Here is a 19,109-nt window from a genome sequence, read left to right as displayed (position 1 = left end):
GACGTTACACAGATCAGCGAGATTGTACGCTTCTGTGCTCGTTCATTGTTCCATCTAGGATTTACACGTTGCGATGTCGCTACCCGCGCCGGATGTGCGTCACTAACGACGTGACCCCGACGATTTAGTGGTAGCGATGTCGCAACGTGTAAAGTATCCCTTAGACATGGACATGTGAATTCTACCTTATTATAATTTTTAGGTTTTCCTTATTTCTTTGTAGGATGCACTGACATACTTTCTTTAGAAATGACTCCACTTTATTTCTATCACCGTCTCTAGATCTTATAATAAGATGTATAATATTTCGGTATGGCTTTCCACTGTAAGGCAAATATCACAAGTAGCTGCTTGCAATCTTTCATAATTGTGCTTCTATAGTTGGCCGTACTAATAGGCGTCTGGGTGGAAATATTAAATGTCCCCCTCCCCCTCATATCCCACACAGTGTACATTAATAGTCAGTTTACTGTTCTTTATTTTTCTTCTTCCGTTATCTCAGTTTCACTTTCCTTTTTCTTCACACAGTCAAGTGAACAACTGTATTTTGTGACAGCATGAAAGTTCAGAATTTGTTAAAGGGAATCTGTCACCAGGTTTTTTGCTCCCCCATCTGAGAGCAGCATAATGTAGAGACAGAGACCCTGATTCCAGCGATGTGTCACTTACTGAGCTGTTTGCTGTCATTTTGATAAAATCAATGTTTTCTCTGCTGCAGATCTAGCAGTTATACAGCGCTCATGAATATGCTGGACTAGCTGGCAGCACGCCAAGTAGTCCTCTAATGATAATAATCTACTGTTGCTCAAACAGTGACTTTTAGCACAGGTACGCTTTAGTAGCCCAGTAAGTGACACGTCACTGGAATCATGATCTCTGCCTCAAGATTATGCTGCTCTCATATTAAAAAGGTTTTTTTTTTTTACCCTGTATGCAGAATTATTAGGCAAATGAGTATTTTGATCACATGATACTTTTTCTACATGTTGTTCTACTCCAAGCTGTATAGGCTGAGAGCCAACTACCAATTTAGTAAATCAGGTGATGTGCATCTCTATAATGAGGAGGGGTGTGGTGTAATGACATCAACACCCTATATAAGGTGTGCTTAATTATTAGGCAACTTCTTTTTCCTTTGGCAAAATGGGTCAGAAGAGAGATTTGACGGGCTCTGAAAAGTCCAAAATTGTGATGTCTTGCAGAGGGATGCAGCAGTCTTAAAATTGCCAAACTTTTGAAGTGTGATCACCGAACAATCAAGCGTTTAATAGAAAATAGCCAACAGGGTGGCAAGAATCATGTTGGGCAAAAAAGGCGCAAAATAACTGCCCATGAATTGAGGAAAATCAAGCGTGAAGCTGCCAAGATGCCATTTGCCACCAATTTGGCCATATTTCAGAGCTGCAACGTTACTGGAGTATCAAAAAGCACAAGGTGTGCCATACTCAGGGACATGGCCAAGGTAAGGAAGGCTGAAAAACCACCACCTTTGAACAAGAAACATAAGATAAGACGTCAAGACTGGGCCAAGAAATATCTTAAGACTGATTTTTCAAAGGTTTTATGGACTGATGAAATGAGTGACTCTTGATGGGCCAGATGGATGGGCCAGAGGCTGGATCAGTAAAGGGTAGAGAGCTCCACTCCGATTCAGACGCCAGCAAAGTGGAGGTGGGGTACTGGTATGGGCTGGTATCATCACAGATGAACTTGTGGGACCTTTTCGGGTTGAGGAGGGAGTGAAGCTCAACTCCCAGACCTACTGCCAGTTTCTGGAAGACAACTTCTTCAAGCTGTGGTACAGTCGGGATCGTTCAAGAAAAACATGATTTTCATGCAGGAAAATGTTCCATCACATACATCCAACTACACCACAGCGTGGCTGGCCAGTAAAGGTCTAAAAGATGAAAAAATAATGACATGGCCCCCTTGTTCACCGGATCTGAACCCCATAGAGAACCTGTGGTCCCTCATAAAATGTAAGATCTACAGAGAGGGAAAACAGTACACCTCTCGGAACCGTGTCTGGAGGCTGTGGTGGCTGCTGCACGCAATGTTGATCATAAACAGATCAAGCAACTGACAGAATCTATGGATGGTAGGCTGTTGAGTGTCATCAGAAAGAAAGGTGCTATATTGGTCACTAATTTTTTGGGGTTTTGTTTTTGCATGTCAGAAATGTTTATTTCTAAATTTTGTGCAGTTATATTGTTTTACCTGGTGAAAATAAATAAGTGAGATGGGAATATATTTGGTTTTCATTAAGTTGCCTAATAATTCTGCACAGTAATAGTTACCTGCACAAACAGATATCCTCCTAAGATAGCCAAATCTAAAAAAAAAAAAAAACCACTCCAATTTGCAAAAATATTAAGCTTTGATATTTGAGTCTTTTGGGTTGATTGAGAACAGTTGTTGATCAATAATAAAAAAAATCCTCTAAAATACAACTTGCCTAATAATCCTGCACACAGTGTAATGACCCTTTCCTGGGTCTTCCTCCTGGTATATATGTCCCATTCTGGGGGCCTCCTTGTGTGTGTGTGTGTGTGTGTGTGTGTGTGTGTGTGTGTGTGTGTGTGTGTGTGTGTGTGTGTGTTATTATTTATCCCTCTCCTGGGCACATGCGGGTATATATGTTCCCAGCGTGGTTTCTGACCCTTCCTGGTGAATATGTCCCATCCTGGGGGCCTCCTGGCATATTTGCTGCAAAAAAACCCCCCAAAAAAACATTTTGCTCACCCTCCCCAGCTGCCACGTCGCACGGCATCTTCTCTGAGTCGTGATGCATTTCAGGACCCTCCTGTGTATCTGGCTCGAGTCAGGAACCTTTTCTCTATAAATGAAGAAAGTACCGTAATCTGGCTGAGTGCTAACGGTGATTTATTCAGTGCAATACCGACACTGCTACTTTCTTCATTTATTGCTGTGCGGCCACGGCAGGGCCGATATACGAGACTGAAGCACGGTGAAGTCAGGCGTGGGTGAGCTGGATCTTTATACAAGAACCTTTTTTCTACCGGGGGTCATTTGGAAATTTCTACCAACCTTCGGGGGCTCCAAAAAATTATCAGCTTGAAAATATTTGGTCAATTAACCCCTACTGTGGTGGCTGGAGCAGCTTATCTTTGGTGCAGCTGTGATGTTCAGTGATATTGATCATGTGGCTTCTCACAACTGCTTTTCCAGATTTGTCTCGGTCTAGAGCACAGTCAACAGATTGGTAAATTATATACATCATATAGGAGATGCTGAAGGCATATATATACATCACAGGAGGGGCTGGGGACATATATATACATCACAGCAGTGGAAGGCAGGTACAGTACGGAGGCAGGAGGCTCCCAGCACCGCGAGAGGCAGGAGGCTCCCAGCACCGCGAGAGGCAGGAGGCTCCCAGCACCGCGAGAGGCAGGAGGCTCCCAGCACCGCGAGAGGCAGGAGGCTCACAGCACCGCGAGAGGCAGGAGGCTCACAGCACCGCGAGAGGCAGGAGGCTCACAGCAGCGCGGCATGAGACCATGCGCCGGAGGCTCCCCACCTCTGATCTAGCTGAAGCAAAACAGGGGCTGTGGTCGGCGGGCCTGCGGTCGGCCCTGGGTAGAGATCAGCGCCCCTAGGGCTGCGATCAGCGGACAGGCCACCTCACCCCCCCACCCCTCACCCCCGTCGATTGTCTTCAGTTTATAGCGCTTACCTGTCCCCGCTGGTTGCCGCATCCTCGACACCTCGGCCGCTGGTACTTGCAGGAGTGTAGGTCGCAGAGTAATGACCTCACTACCCTGCTGCACGGCCCAGCAATGACGCCCTGCTCAGCTTCAATGGCCCTGCCTCCACTCCAGCACATGGCTAATTTGCATGCTCCGCCCGTTCGCATGCAAATTAGTGTTATCTGGTAGTGAAGCGACACTGTGGGTCCCTCCGATGCTGCTGTGACTGGGGCCTGATGAAGAGAAGGGGCCCGTGCTGCCCGAGGCTTCATAAAGCTAAGTAATTACCCCCCTGGCCGGGCCCCCTCTCTTCACCGGGCCCGATACACCAGTCACAGTAGTAATGCCCTGATGGCGGCCCTGCCCGGATCCACTGGAACTGGGGACTTGGGGTCAGGGAGAAGCAACCACCAGAGAGAATCAGGAGCACACAGTGGGAAGAGCAGGTTTACCCAGTGAGAGTAGTAAACCAGCCGGTGGCAGCGACTGGAGGCAACAGCTCAGAACACACAACACAACTACAAGAGAAGAACAGACACAGAGCAGAGCAGACGTGCATCGCGCAGCTCTGTGGGCCAAGGCGTTCAACACAGTCGCTGGGGAGAAGCAGGGCAGCTGCTTCCACAGGACTGGCGCTGTCGGGATACAGAACCCTAGGGCAAATATAATTCACGTTGTCTACCAACTCTGCAAGGGTCGCGGGGAACGGCTAGAACAGTCACCGGACCCGTCCCAACGAGTATGCAGCAAGTAACATAGGATCCGAGGTTGAGGACGAAACGACGACAACGAAACCGTGCTATTAGCATACAGAACGGGACACTTTACTGACACCAGGACCCTAAAGTGCTTCAAGCCACGGGGGTCCGATACTTAGCGCATCAAAGTAGGAAAGGGCTCACAGGCTGACACACACACACACACACCGGACTTGACCTTTCACGGATCCGGGTACAGGCTGGAGCCCATCACGGCGGAGACCGGTACTCTGAGGCAGTGCCTAACTGACTTGTGAGTAAAAGACCTGGAAATGCAGCCCCTGTATCTGCCTCTCCTTTACTGGCACCGTCGCCCAGTGCTGCTGCGCCAACGGGAACTACCACCACCCCTGTCCTCCTCCCCGGGGTAATCCCGCTCCGCCTCTGGGGAGCAATACCATCTTGGCTGCACCCGACATCTGCCCGGTGAGAGACCTCACAGCGGCGGCCCCAATCCCTGGCCACGCACCACTGGTGACGTCACGATCCTAATAGACTTTCCTAACCTCCAACTACTACCTCCATCCTCCCTGCCACCCTTCAATCCTCCCTCCTGTATGCCTCTGGGTAACGGAACCGGATCAGGCCACCCCGTGACAACTCAGAGGATCTGCATCCCGGCCTGGCGATGAGTAGGTTAAGGCTACATGCGCACGCTGTGTTTTTTGCTGCGTTTTTGGCTGCAGCTTTGTTGTCAGAACTTTCTGACATTTGACTTCCCAGCAAAGTCTGAGAAGTCAGATTTGCTATGCGCACATTGCAGTTTGTCAGCGTTTTATTTGTCAAGGGTTTGTGACAAAAAAAATGCAGCATGTTCATTCTTCCTGCGTTTTTGTCAACATTTGTCACAAAAACGCCGCAAAAAACGCATGTTGTGAAAAACGCACCAAAATGCACCGAAAACGCACTGAAAAACGCAGCAAAAACGCACCTACAATTACAAACATTTTTTGTGACATTTCCAGTCTCTCTGCAAAGGTGCAATTTTGGCTGCAGTTTGTGAACACAAAAAGGTGCAACGTGCGCATGTAGCCTAAAACACCTGCCCCGTGGGGCGCTATATATCCAAAATGCAATGAAGTGACATGCTGCTTTTTTTTTTAGGTAACAATTTTGACAAATATTTGTCAAACAAAACGCTGCCTAAAAAAAAAAGCAACGTGCGGATGGAAATTCTGACTTCTCGTAGACTTTGCTGGGGAAGCAAGACGCATACATTTAGCCATTGACACAGTGCAGTTGAAAAAGCAACCAAAAAGGACACGTGTGCACAGACTCTAATAAATATTCATCAGGTCATGTGAAAATGAATGATCGCTTTAGATGATAGTTGCTTGGTTTTCTGGGTGTGGATGATCATCTTCATTGATATTTGCTTCAGAGTAACCAGCTGTAGCCACTAACATGCATTCAGACTACTGGCTCATGTGCAGAATAGTGTCTGGTTTTCCTGCACTTTTGTAGTGTTTGTACACTTGTAAGAAAGATTAGTAACAGATCCTGATCGATTTATATTAGGACCTTTCAGGTGTAATTTTCACCATGTTTTCCTCTATAAAATAATGCAGCAAGTTATGCTGGACATAATAGTTAAGCTGCTGGCGATGAGTAAAATGCAGTGGCCATTTCTTTTCCCCTGGACAGGCTGGCTACTGTCCTAGCATTATAGCATTATTCACTTATTGCAACGCCTCCACCAATATGAGGATTATCTTTTTTTTTCCCTATGGAGAGCAAAAAAAAAAAACTTACATGCAAATTTTTTTTTTCTCTCGTTAACACTCCCCACCCCCCACCCCCCTTCCCCCTTCCCCCTTCCCTAGAAAAAAAAAATAAAAAAAAAAAAAATCATTAACTGACCAGTAGCTTTGAAACACTAAATTGATAATAGGCTGGGTATTCCAGGGACATAACATGGCATTTCCGCTGATTCACGTTATTTCGTGTTTTATCACCTGATGTGACTGACCAGGGTCTGCTCTGTTACTCATTGATACACCTTCAGTGAGAATTTGCATCTGCTTATATGTGGATGGATATCTGCTGTATATATCCATATATACTGCCGTATTCTGCCATTTAAATGATAAGACTTATTCTTTAAACCTTGATTTTGTTCCTCTGCATTTTTACACAGGATCTAGAGCAGAAGGTTCTTGAAGCGCAGAGAAAAGAACATGACCTCCAGAACCAGCTTTCCCAGCTTACCGAGGAGAACCAGAAACTGTTGGGACAACTGACGGAGACAAAGTCCCAGGGAGGTGAGGGCAGATAACTCTGATAGTGAAAATTCTACAATAAACCCCCCCCAACTACAATAAATTTAGAATGTTAAAAGAAAACAGTCATAGGTTGATATCATCAGGAGGTACGTCACAAAGTGTAATCATTTCATGAAAATAGGAGTGACAGAAGTGCACTGTCAGTTGTGGATCAGAACAATGGGAAAGACAGGGAGACAAAAAGCAGAAAAGGTAAACGTGGCCATAAGTATTACAGTCATGGCCAAAAGTTTTGAGAATGCTACAAATATTAATTTTTACAAAGTCTACTGCTTAAGTTTTTCTAATGGCAATTTGCTTATACTCCAGAATGTCATAAAGAGTGATCAGCTTAACAGCAATTACTTACAAAGTCAATATTGGCTAAGAAAATTAACTTTAACCCCCAAAACACATTTCAACATCATTGCATTCCTGCCTTAAAAGGAGGAGCTAACATTGTTTTAGTGATTGTTCCAGTAACACAGGTGTGGGTGTTGATGAGGACAGGGCTAGCGATCAATCAGTCATGATTAAGTAAGAATGACACCACTGGACACTTAAAAAAGGAGGCTGGTGCTTGGTATCATTGTTTCTCTTCAGTTAACCATGGTTATCTCTAAAGAAACACGTGCAGCCATCATTGCTCTGCACAAAAATGGCCTAACAGGGAAGAGTATCGCAGCTACAAAGATTGCACCTCAGTCAACAATCTATCGCATCATCAAGAACTTCAAGGAGAGAGCTTCCATTGTTGCCAAAAAGGCTCCAGGGCGCCCAAGAAGGACCAGCAAACGCCAGGACCGTATCTTAAAACTGTTTCAGCTGCGGACGCGGACTACCAGCAGTGCCGAGCTAGCTCAGCAATGGCAGCAGGCTGGTGTGAGTGCTTCTGCACGCACTGTGAGGCGGAGACTGCTTGAGCAAGGCCTGGTTTCAAGGAGGGCAGCAAAGAAGCCACTTCTCTCCAGAAAAAACATCAGGGACCAACTGATATTCTGCAAAAGGTACAGGGAGTGGACTGCTGAGGACTGGGGTAAAGTAATTTTCTCAGATGAATCCCCTTTTCGATTGTTTGGGACATCTGGAAAACAGCTTATTAGGAGAAGAAGAGGTGAGCGCTACAACCAGTCTTGTCTCATGCCAACTGTTAAGCATCCTGAAACGATTCATGTGTGGGGTTGCTTCTCAGCCAAGGGAATCGGCTCACTCACAGTCTTGCCTAAAAACACAGCCATGAATAAAGAATGGTACCAGAATGTCCTCCAAGAGCAACTTCTCCCAACTGTCCAAGAGCAGTTTGGCGCCCAACAATGCCTTTTCCAGCATGATGGAGCACCTTGCCATAAAGCAAAGGTGATCACTAAATGGCTCATGGAACAAAACATAGAGATTTTGGGTCCATGGCCTGGAAACTCCCCAGATCTTAATCCCATTGAGAACTTGTGGGCAATCATCAAGAGACAGGTGGACAAACAAAAACCAACAAATTCTGGCAAAATGCAAGCATTGCTTATGCAAGAATGGACAGCTATCAGTCAGGATTTGGTCCAGAAGTTGATTGAGAGCATGCCAGGGAGAATTGCAGAGGTCCTGAAGAAGAAGGGTCAACACTGCAAATATTGACCTGCTGCATTAACTCATTCTAACTGTCAATATAACCTTTTGGTACTCATAATATGATTGCAATTATATTTCTGTATGTGATGTAAACATCAGACAAACACAATTAGAAACCAGAGGGCAACAGATCATGTGAAAATATAATTTTGGTGTCATTCTCAAAACTTTTGGCCATGACTGTAGAAGTGCAGGTCGGGAGAGGAGGAGGAGGATTATAATACATTTATATATCCATATGTACAGTGGGGAAAATGAGTGTTTGATACACTGACTATTTTGCAAGTTTTCCCACTTACAAAGAATGGAGAGGTCTGTAATTTTTATCATAGGTACACTTCAACTGTGACCTACAGAGTAAAAAACACATATTGTATCATTTTTAAATTATTAATTTGCATTTTATTTCATAGTTACGTAGATTGAAAAAAGACCTAGGTCAATCTTATTCAACCTTCCTCCACCAATTCTACATTTGGTCACTAAGTCATTTATAACCAACAATGTTGTGTGTACTGAGGAAATCATTCAGCCCTTTTTTAAAAGCTGTTATAGTATCTGCCATTACTACCTCTTGTGATAGGGCATTCCACAGTCTGACTGATCTAACTGTAAAGAACCCTTTCCTATTTAGATGCTGAAATCGCTTTTCTTCTCGCAGTGAGTGCCCCCTGGTCCTTAGTATTGTCTTTGGAAGAAATAAGTCATGTGCCAGTCCTTTCATGAAATAAGTATTTGATTACCTACCAACCATCAAGAATTATGGCTCTCGCAGACCTGTTATTATTTTCTTTTAAGAAACCCTCCTACTCTGCACTCATTAGGTATTAATTGCACCTGTTTGAACTCGTTACCTGTATAAATGACACCTGTCCACACACTCAATCACACTCCAACCTCTCCACCACGGTTAAGACCAAAGAGCTGTTTAAAGACACCAGGGACAAAATTGTAGACCTGTAGAAGGCTGGGATGGTCTACATGACAGTAGGCAAGCAGCTTGGTGAGAAGGCAACAACTGTTGGTGAAATTATTAGAACATGGAATCCATTCTGTTTACAGGGGTTTCTTTTCTTTGCTCTGTAGGATAATTTTATCTGTTTTTACAATTCTACTTACTGCAAAGTCACTGTATATTAGTTACTGACTATGAGGGAAAATATTCAAAACTGAGTCCTAAGTGATTGATACCTTTTTAATGGCTAACTGAAAAGATGATAAATAGCAGCTTTCGAGAGTAATCGGACATAGTAAAATACAATATCTGAAGAGTGACATATATGTATTCTACTATGCCTGATGAAGAGACCTGAGTAGTCTCCAAAGTTGATATTTGTTACTATCTTTTCAGCCACTGAGGACTCTTCATTTTAAAGATCTTTCTGCTAACATGGTAGAAATACAGTATATATTTTTCCTGACTATAAAGATTAATGCTAATTCTAGAGCAATCGGGGAATATTCTCTAGAAACTTCCAAAATTGGAGTTAAATGGTTTTCTGGCCTGAAATTAAGTCTGCGCTCACTGCAAATGATGACCGACCATGTGCAATGCACACGGTCACAGTTCCCCTGTGACCACGTATGCAATTTGCATACTTGCAGTCCTATGCCAACTAGCTTCTTATCCATATCTTGCAATAGAACATTAAAAGAAGGGAATGAGAATCATCTAGTTGACTTTTAATCGAATTATGCAAATAGTCTACATGTGATCACATCGCTGCCTACTCAAGCTGTGAATACAGTTAAATCATGACAGTGTTCGCGTATTGCACACTGTCATGATTCTGCTGTGACTGTCACTACAGACGTCTATTCTTTTGGGTCCAGAAAACCCCAATACAGTTTTGCTGTAAACTAGTAGTGGACAAACTCGATCAGTTTGGGATCTACTTTATCTTAAACCTGAGTTTCTTATCCTACTTGGGGGACCAAGGAGCAGCACATACGAGGTATCTACACTGCAACATTTTTGCCTGCCCCTCTTTTAGTAGCATCAGTGTATCTATAATAGGGATAATAGTATATGTAGCTAGCGCACGTGTGCCCACATTTATATATTTTTCATACCTATATGACCAGTGTTCATGTCTAGGATCTATATCTTTTTGTATATATTTTTTTTGTCCATAACTATTAGATATTTTGGTTAGGATTGACTAATAGTATGTGTTCCCTTATTTAGAATGTGCAGCAAGAGAAGAGCGAGATCTAATGCTGAAGTTAAAGGTAGTTGTGGACAAACAGAGGGACGAAATCCGATGCTTGACACATGAGATCCAGCAGAAGAACAGGGACAGTGAAGCGGTAAGAGCCAAAAAAACAGTTCTTTCATGTTCCCATTACTGACCACTTTGTGGGTGTGCTCCTTTATGTAGAGCCAACGCGATGGCTAATTATGTTCATTTAGCTTTGTAGTGACCTTCCCTCACTGTGAATCAGTGGCATCACTCATCTGCACATTGCTTTCTAATAGGCATGCACTCGTTTGTCATAGTGTATACTTGCTTATAGTAGTGAACTGTGACATTTAGAGTCTGGATAATTGCAGAAGCAAAATCTGTAGGTTGGCTAAGATCAGAGGGGTTCTGATGTTAGGGCATAGCTAATTTGTAGATCATACATAATATAATCATAGGATTTGTAGAATACTTTAATAAATAATAATAATTTTAATTATATAGTGCCAATATACTCTGCACCACTTCACAATTGGTATAAGGCAGCAGTATATACTATAATAAAGGCCATGGAAAATGGGCATATATGTGGCCAGCTGGATCGTTCATGTTAACTTAAAGGGAACCTGTCGCCTATATTTAACGACTATAAGCTGTGGCCACCACCAGTGATCTTATATACATCACTCTAGAATACTGTATATAAAAGTCTAGGCCGCTCTGTATAATGTAAAAAACACTTTTATAATACTCAGTTATGGGCATTCTGGTCCGATGAGTGTTGCTATTCTCTTGTCCGGAGCCACTTATCTGCGGCGATCTCAGTCCTCCTTCTTCTGAGGCCTCTGTGCATCACACATCCTACGTTATCCATACAGGCCAACATTGAGGTCCTGCGCAGGCGCACTTTGATCTGCCCTGCTGAAGGGCAGATCAAAATATTGTAGTGCGCATGCGGGGGTGGTCTTTAACATTTTGTCGTGCCTCTGCTTTACAGTACTTTGATCTGCCCTAAGCCAGGCAGATCAAAGTGTGCCTGGGTAGAAGGAGGATGGCCACCGCTGCATAGAGGAGGTGCCGGACCGGAGAGCAGCCACACCCATTTAGAATGCTGTATACTTCACTTTATTTTTTTCTGTATCTCATTCCGTTTTTGAGATAAAAATGCTAACTCTGTTGTTTTCCACCAGGTGGCGCTATAGGTAGTTTCATTGTGTAGCGCATGGCTACTTTACTATACCTAGACACCACTTCTATGCCTATAGCTGCCGCTGTTCTCAAGTTAATGGCGGTGGACAGGATATGGGTGGACACACTGTATAAGAACTCAATGGTGGTGGTCGTAGCTTATAGTTTCCAAATCTGGTGATCGGTTCACTTTAAGTACTTAAAGGGATGAACTTCTTAGGAAGCTGCTTTTCAGGCATAACCTAATCTTTAATTGCTGATTCCTCTTTCCTAAATATCTATCTTCAGGGAAAAAGCTGGGAGACCTCCATACACATAAATACATTGGCCTAAAAGTTGCAGATTTGTCTAAATTTAGATAAGTTTTTGGTGGACTTTAAGGCCTCCATACACATGACATAGAAGTTAGGCGACCCCGCCGATACTGTTGGGATTTGTCAACCATCTCACTCTACAGATCTTTTGTTTTGCTTGCAGCTAATCCCCTGCTTTCTCACTAGAGATCACAGGACCGCTGAGCCAAGCGTTCCTCTGTACGGAGGGTATAGGAAAGAGAGCTGTCGGCCAAATGATCGTTCAGATCACTGTTATCTAATGTGTATGGCCGACTTTAGACATGCTATATGCTGAGGATGGTATAAAGCTGAAAAAATCATTAATGAAGAAAAATCTTGAGTGTTATCATGGATCATAGACTAAGCTAGAGCATACAATTCTAAGGAGCTACCTCTAAGGGGTGCTTCACACATAGCAAGATCGCTAGTGAGATCGCTGCTGAGTCATGTTTTTTGTGACGCAGCAGTGACCTCATTAGCGATCTCGCTGTGTGTGACACTGAGCAGCGATCTGGCCCCTGCTGTGAGATCGCTGCTCGTTACACACAGCTCTGGTTCATTTTTTTGACGTTGCTCTCCCTCTGTGAAGCACACATCGCTGTGTGTGACAGTGAGAGAGCAACGATCTGAATGTGCAGGGAAGCAGGAGCCGGCGTCTGGCAGCCTGCGGTAAGCTGTAAATCAGGTAAATATCGGGTAACCAAGGGAAGCCCTTTCTTGGTTACCCGATATTTACATTAGTTACTAGCACCGCCGCTCTCACGCTGCCAGTGCCGGCTCCCTGCACACGTAGCTGGAGTACAGATCTGGTAAATAAGCACAGCGGTTTGCTTATTAACCCGATGTGTACTGTGGCTAGGAGTGCAGGGAGCCAGCGCTAAGCAGTGTGCGCTGGTAACAAAGGTAAATATCGGGTAACCAAGCCCTTGGTTACCCGATATTTACCTTGGTTACCAAGTTCAGCGTCACTTCCACGTGTCGCTGGGGGCTGGTCACTGGTCGCTGGTGAGATCTGCCTGATTGACAGCTCACCAGCGACCATGTAGCGATGCACCAGCGATCCTGACCAGGTCAGATTGCTGGAGTGTCGCTAAAGTGTGACGGTACCCTAGGGCCAGTAGGACAATGTTAGAGGGACAAGGAATTAACAGGCCTAATCTTGCCCCTGAATGAAGCATTAGTGCTGCTATGCAGAATTGAGCTGTAAAGATTACCTCAGGATTAGGATGACTACATTGTTAAGGATCATTGAAATGCCTTGCATTGCTAAATGATCTTTACAAAATATAACATGACCTCCAAAATGTTAGTGCACCCTTGGCTGGAGGGAAGCTTGGTCTTACAGAAGTCACAAAAAAAATTGTGGGATCACTGCAAACCTAACAAAACCTTGATTATTGCCTTTACAAAAAATAAGTTCAAAGAGTCCAAGTCGAATGAATTGAGTTGGTCACCGTGTGGCCCTAGTATCGGTGGCTTTAGAAAAGAAGGCTACAATCTCCGACTGTGAAGATACTTCTCATATCAGCCAAGTAGGGAGTTTGCCACATCTAGATTCTTTCTATAGAGCCGTAGACACAAGATCTCATCTGCTGATGGGGAAGCCACAAGGAAAAATTCCCTTTGATAAAATGGAATTTACACAATTCTTTGTGTTGATCTGCTGTCAAAGGCAGTAATAAAAGTCATGCTACCGACCAGCCAAAAGCACTACAATGCAATATTGCCTGAGACTAAAGCCCGCTTTACACGCTACAATATATCTTACGATGTGTCGGCGGGGTCACGTCGTAAGTGACGCACATCCGGCATCGTAAAGTACATTGCAGTGTGTGACAGGTACGTGCGATTGCAATTGAACGTTAAAACGTTCATCGCATACACGTCGTTGAATCCTGACGAATTGCACGTCGGGTTGTTCAATGTTCCCGAGGCAGCACACATCGCAGTGTATGACACCCCGGGAACATTGAACAGATCTTACCTGCGTCCCGTGGCTCCAGCCGGCAATGTGGAAGGAAAGAGGTGGGTGGGATGTTTATGTCCCGCTCATCTCCGCCCCTCCGCTTCTATTGGCCGGCTGCCGCGTGACGTCGATGTGATGCCGAACGTCCCTCCCACTCCAGGAAGTGGACGTTCGCTGCCCACAGCAAGGTCGTATGGACGGGTAAGTACGTGTGACGGGGGTTAATCGTTTGTGCGGCACGTTCAACAAATTGAACGTGCCACACATATGATGGGGGCGTTGCAAATCGCATACGATATCTAATTCGAAATTGCAACGTGTAAAGCAGGCTTTAGTAAGGTAGACTGGATCAGATCCAGGCCATTTCACTGCTAGAAGGAGATAACTGCTCACCTGGGCAGATTCCAGTCTTGGGTACATCACTGCTGCAGATATTTCCCAGAATGCAGTTTACTATTTCAGAAATGCACAAAAAAATTCTTTAAAGTCTTAACAAAATCTTCCTTTGCCAAAGTTCCGAGAGAGTACAGCATGATGATTACCTTAACCCCTGAATGTCTTCCATATCTCTCTGCCCGTGGCCAATATGCTCACATGAGCTCTATTCATTGACCATTGCACTTAGGTTTTGGTCTTTTTTGTGGGGGGGGGGTGGTGTACACCATGTCCGATCAGTACAATGAAAGTTCTGTATGTTTTAGAAGAAAAAAAATAACTAGACAGACTAAGTCTACATATTCTTCTCTTGAATGGTTCCCTTTATCAGCTGATTCTTGCTGCTTAAACCATGGACAGAGTGAATTGCGTCAGAGAAAACCATAGTAAAAGTGCGTCCGGGGACAAAGACACAAGTCCCATAGGTGTGCCCACTGCTGACTTCTTCCTGCCCGCTCAGCCAAACTGACCAGTATCTCACTATACACACAAACATAGGAAGGGACCCGTCAGTCTAGCTCCGCAGGAGGGGAGAAGCTAGCGGGGGGGACACACTTCTTGGACTAGTTACCTTGTCCCCACTCGCACTTTTAATTATGATTTGTAGTGTTTGTAATGCAGGAGCCGGTATCTGATTCATAGTGATTTTGGTCCGGCTCATCATAGGACATTTAGTATAATTCACAGAAAAAACTCACCAAAGATAAAGCCAAACCATAAACTGGTCAGATAGTTGTAAAAAGCACATGCAAGATGCATACGGTCCCCCCATGATAAAGGTTAAAAGACCACAGGTGCAGAATGCCTTTAAAACAACCACCCCCAGCCTACTAACACAGGAGGGGGAGGCTGCTGGCAAAATAACTGCACACAAAGATCTAATATAGGGCGTCAGTCACACAGACTCGTGCAATGCACAGTGTCCAGGCAAAGCCTATTGATCACGCCCTTCTATTAGATCAGGCGGGCTGCCCAGCACCTAGGTGCACTGACACAGTGGAACGACATCCCAGAAGACCGGCTGCATCCTGCAAAACTGTGCGATAATAAATGATAAAATTGATAAAAAAATGTGAGGTATTGGTCATATTTTGGCCATAATATATAAGCTCGTAACCCAAACGTCAAGGGTCCCCACGCTATATCCCTTCTGGGATGTCGTTCCACTGTGTCAGTGCACCTAGGTGCTGGGCAGCCCGCCTGATCTAATAGAAGGGCGTGATCAATAGGCTTTGCCTGGACACTGTGCATTGCACGAGTCTGTGTGACTGACGCCCTATATTAGATCTTTGTGTGCAGTTATTTTGCCAGCAGCCTCCCCCTCCTGTGTTAGTAGGCTGGGGGTGGTTGTTTTAAAGGCATTCTGCACCTGTGGTCTTTTAACCTTTATCATGGGGGGACCGTATGCATCTTGCATGTGCTTTTTACAACTATCTGACCAGTTTATGGTTTGGCTTTATCTTTGGTGAGTTTTTTCTGTGAATGATTTTGGTCCGGGTAGCATTTAGCAGCTGACAGGTTTTCTATAAAGGGGATTTATAAATTGTAAAACTTATTTTTAAATACCTTTTATTATAGGATTATGGACTGCTACACAAAGCTTCTCTAATACTGTGGGATACAGCAAGCCCATTACTCGAATATCTCAGTAGATAAAGTTAAGGCTGCAAAGTGGTTTTAGACACTGAGGGGGGCTCCTTCTAGAAGCCCATCAGTGTCACCAGGGATCAGTGTCAATGGGTCACCACGGTTCTGCTGTGTTAAATTAGAAAACACTTGCAAAAAGTACACAATTTGAAGAAAAGCATATGTAACACCCCTGAGGTATCAGGTGCCACAAAATGTGAACGTGGAAACCCAAACCCCGGAATATCCGTGCCAGTCAACACACCAGCACCCTCAGGCCCCATACATAACCCCAATTCTAGACTGGGAGACTGCCTAGCAACAAGTAAAAGGGATGGGCACTTATTGGCTAATTGACACCCAATCTGTATTGAGAGACCCAACAAGGGGAGGGGCCAGTGGTCAGTTGGGAAGTTGGCGGGAGGAAATGTTTAGTTGAGAGTTTGGAATTGAGAGTTGGAAGTGAGAGAGTGAGGAGTGAAGTAAAGAAGGAAAAATGTAATGACCTAAAGTAAGAATGGGACGCTGTAAAGGTGACAAGGGCTGTGGAGTAAGGAACCGGGACTCCAGGAACTGTGAGTTACCTGTGGAAGTGGAATACTCCAGGAACCGCGGGACGCCTGTGGAAATCTGGAATTTAGGCTCACAGGACTCCGCATGAGGTGTGGTGCAGACCCTAGGACAGCGAGACACTTTATGGTCAACTGTTAAATCTGCCAGGTGAGGGGATCTCCAGGGTCCCACACCAACCAAAGAGTCTGAAGGATCAGCAGCAAAGAGGGGACCTGGGACAAGGGACAGAAGTCCACCCATTAAATAGTCCAGGCTGCCTGCAATAGGACCAAGTCTGAAACAGAGGTGCTCACCCAGAAGCTCTAAGCCACGGGAGCCCAATACAAACCAGAGTGCACGGAGGACAGCTACCCCAGGTCACAGCTGGCACGGAGAACAGGGGGGAGCGGGAACACCTGAAACAGGCAGCAGCGGGTCCAGGTACCGAGCCAAAAGTAAAAAGGCAAGGTGAAACTGCAATACCGGTGTGGACCGTTTCCTTCTCGCCTCCGTACACATACATTGACTGTCCCCTACTATTGCCGTCCTCATCATCCACTGCTGGGGCCTATCCCTGCTTGCGTGGGCCCCAAAACACCTAAGCTGCATTACTCCACCAGCCCCAGCAGGACCTTGCAGCGACTGCTTCAATAACCTCATCGCACATGGCGTAGTCGAAAAACTTTTTTTCTTTTCTTTTTCTTACATTTTTCACCCCCTTTTTATCAGACCGACCCCCACGGTCATGGAATCCAGCGACCACAACTGTTCCCACCCCCCCGCACACCACACGCCTGAGACAGAGTACCCTTGGGGCGTCACACATAACTAGTTACAATAAACATTGCTCCTTTAAGATTTCGCAATAAATAGTAGTGTTGTGAGTTTTCATCTCTACTGTCACGGTTTATAGGGGTCTGCCATGGGGGGGCAGTTCAGCTAAGTCAGAGTATTTTGGGAAATTTTAATCACCAAATGCAATAGTATTCCAACTATTTGCTTGATGAAAAATGCTTTGTACAGGTAGTTATTCATTTTTATCAATTATTTTATTTTTTTTTTTTTGCAGCAGTTGACTATATGTAAAAGCTCAAATGCAATCATTACTATTTTAGAATAGGTCCTAGTTAAGGCAAAATCTAGATCTTAAGTCCCCTTTACACACTGCAACATCGCAAACGACATCGCTGTAACGTCACCGGTTTTGTGACGTAATAGCGACCTCCCCAGCGTCATTGCAGTGTGTGACACGCATCAGCAACCTGGCCCCCGCTGTGAGGTTGCTGATCACTACACATCTCTCAGGACCATTCTTTGGTCCTTTGTTTCCCGCTGTGCAGCATGATCGCTAGAGCGACTTCCCTTTTAAAAAGCTGCTTTACAACGTCCCCAATGACTAGCTAGGTCGTTCTGTAGGTCCGTATCGCTGTTGCGTCGTTTTCCAGGTTTGCCTGTTTTGACAGCTCACCAGCGACTCACCAGAGACTTTGTAGCGATCCCGGCCAGGTTGGGATCGCTAGTCTCAGTGTGTAAAGGGGCCTTTACAAGTTAAAAAACAGTCTGATAAGATTGCAGCAATTCCTTTACAAGTAAAGGTTAAAAAGTGATTGTTTTATGGCCTGCATATATCTCCTTCCTCCAGTGAGGTAGCTATAAACTAATCCTGGATGCATTTGATAGTGTATGTGCGTGTCAGGCATTGTGACACGGCCACGTGCTCCTCCATTAGGAGGCTCGGCAGCCTAAGTATAGTCGTAGGTACTATTTCTGACCCTGAATGCACTACGATGGGATTGTGTTTCTGTCTAGAGCTGCTCCTGGAACATTCAGGTCTTATAGAAGAACGTCTCGCCTTTAGGCTGTGTGTCCACAATGCATCGAGCTAGGTGCAGTTCTAAACGCACCCTCTGGCAGTAATTGATTTTGCCAAAGTTGCTTTTTACCATAAAATAGTGCTAAAAACGCATGCGTATTTACCGCGTTTTAGATGCAATTTTAGCGCTTTTTTTTTTAAACTCATTTTATTGAAGGTTAAGTAAGACATTACATTATAGGATGAGTCAGCAATTTGTACTTTACAAGAATACACGTATACTGTATGATAAGCAGGGTAGTAAAGCAGCAACAATTAAATCAACAACTATTACTTTCAATCTGGCCTTAGCACATTAATCATTGCAGAGGTGTCAGTTCGCGAAACATATCCATTCTGAGGCAAAAAGCCCATGCCAATAAGAGAAGCGCAACCCAGATTACAGAGATCTCGTTATATCCCCAATGCAGTATATCATAAATCACGTATTTCTCCTTTGCACCCATCGGAGCATCATTAGTTATTATCACGCTAGTACCGACTGTAGGCTATCAGCTAGGGAGCCGGGTGATCCTCCGGTCAAGGGCGAACCCATCCATCTACCCCATATTTTGTCGAATTTATTTAAAGAACCTCTTATCTTATAAACATAGTGTTCTGAC

General features: G+C 44.7%; 1 protein-coding gene across 1 annotated transcript in view; it reads left to right on the top strand.

Annotated features, from left to right (window-relative positions):
- The window catches only part of RILP (Rab interacting lysosomal protein), a 72,315-nt gene that overhangs the window by 17,039 nt on the left and 36,167 nt on the right, over positions 1-19,109 (top strand). The window contains exons 2-3 of the mRNA XM_075333250.1: positions 6,606-6,729; positions 10,538-10,659. Coding sequence (XP_075189365.1) covers positions 6,606-6,729; positions 10,538-10,659 — 246 coding nt within the window. The remainder of the gene's footprint in view (positions 1-6,605; positions 6,730-10,537; positions 10,660-19,109) is intronic.

The sequence above is a fragment of the Anomaloglossus baeobatrachus genome, chromosome 2 (genome assembly GCF_048569485.1).
Source record: "Anomaloglossus baeobatrachus isolate aAnoBae1 chromosome 2, aAnoBae1.hap1, whole genome shotgun sequence".
NCBI classification, from domain to species: Eukaryota; Metazoa; Chordata; class Amphibia; order Anura; family Aromobatidae; genus Anomaloglossus; species Anomaloglossus baeobatrachus.
The sequence above is the reverse complement of the archived record's forward strand: the minus strand, read 5'-3'. Positions and strand labels throughout refer to the sequence as shown.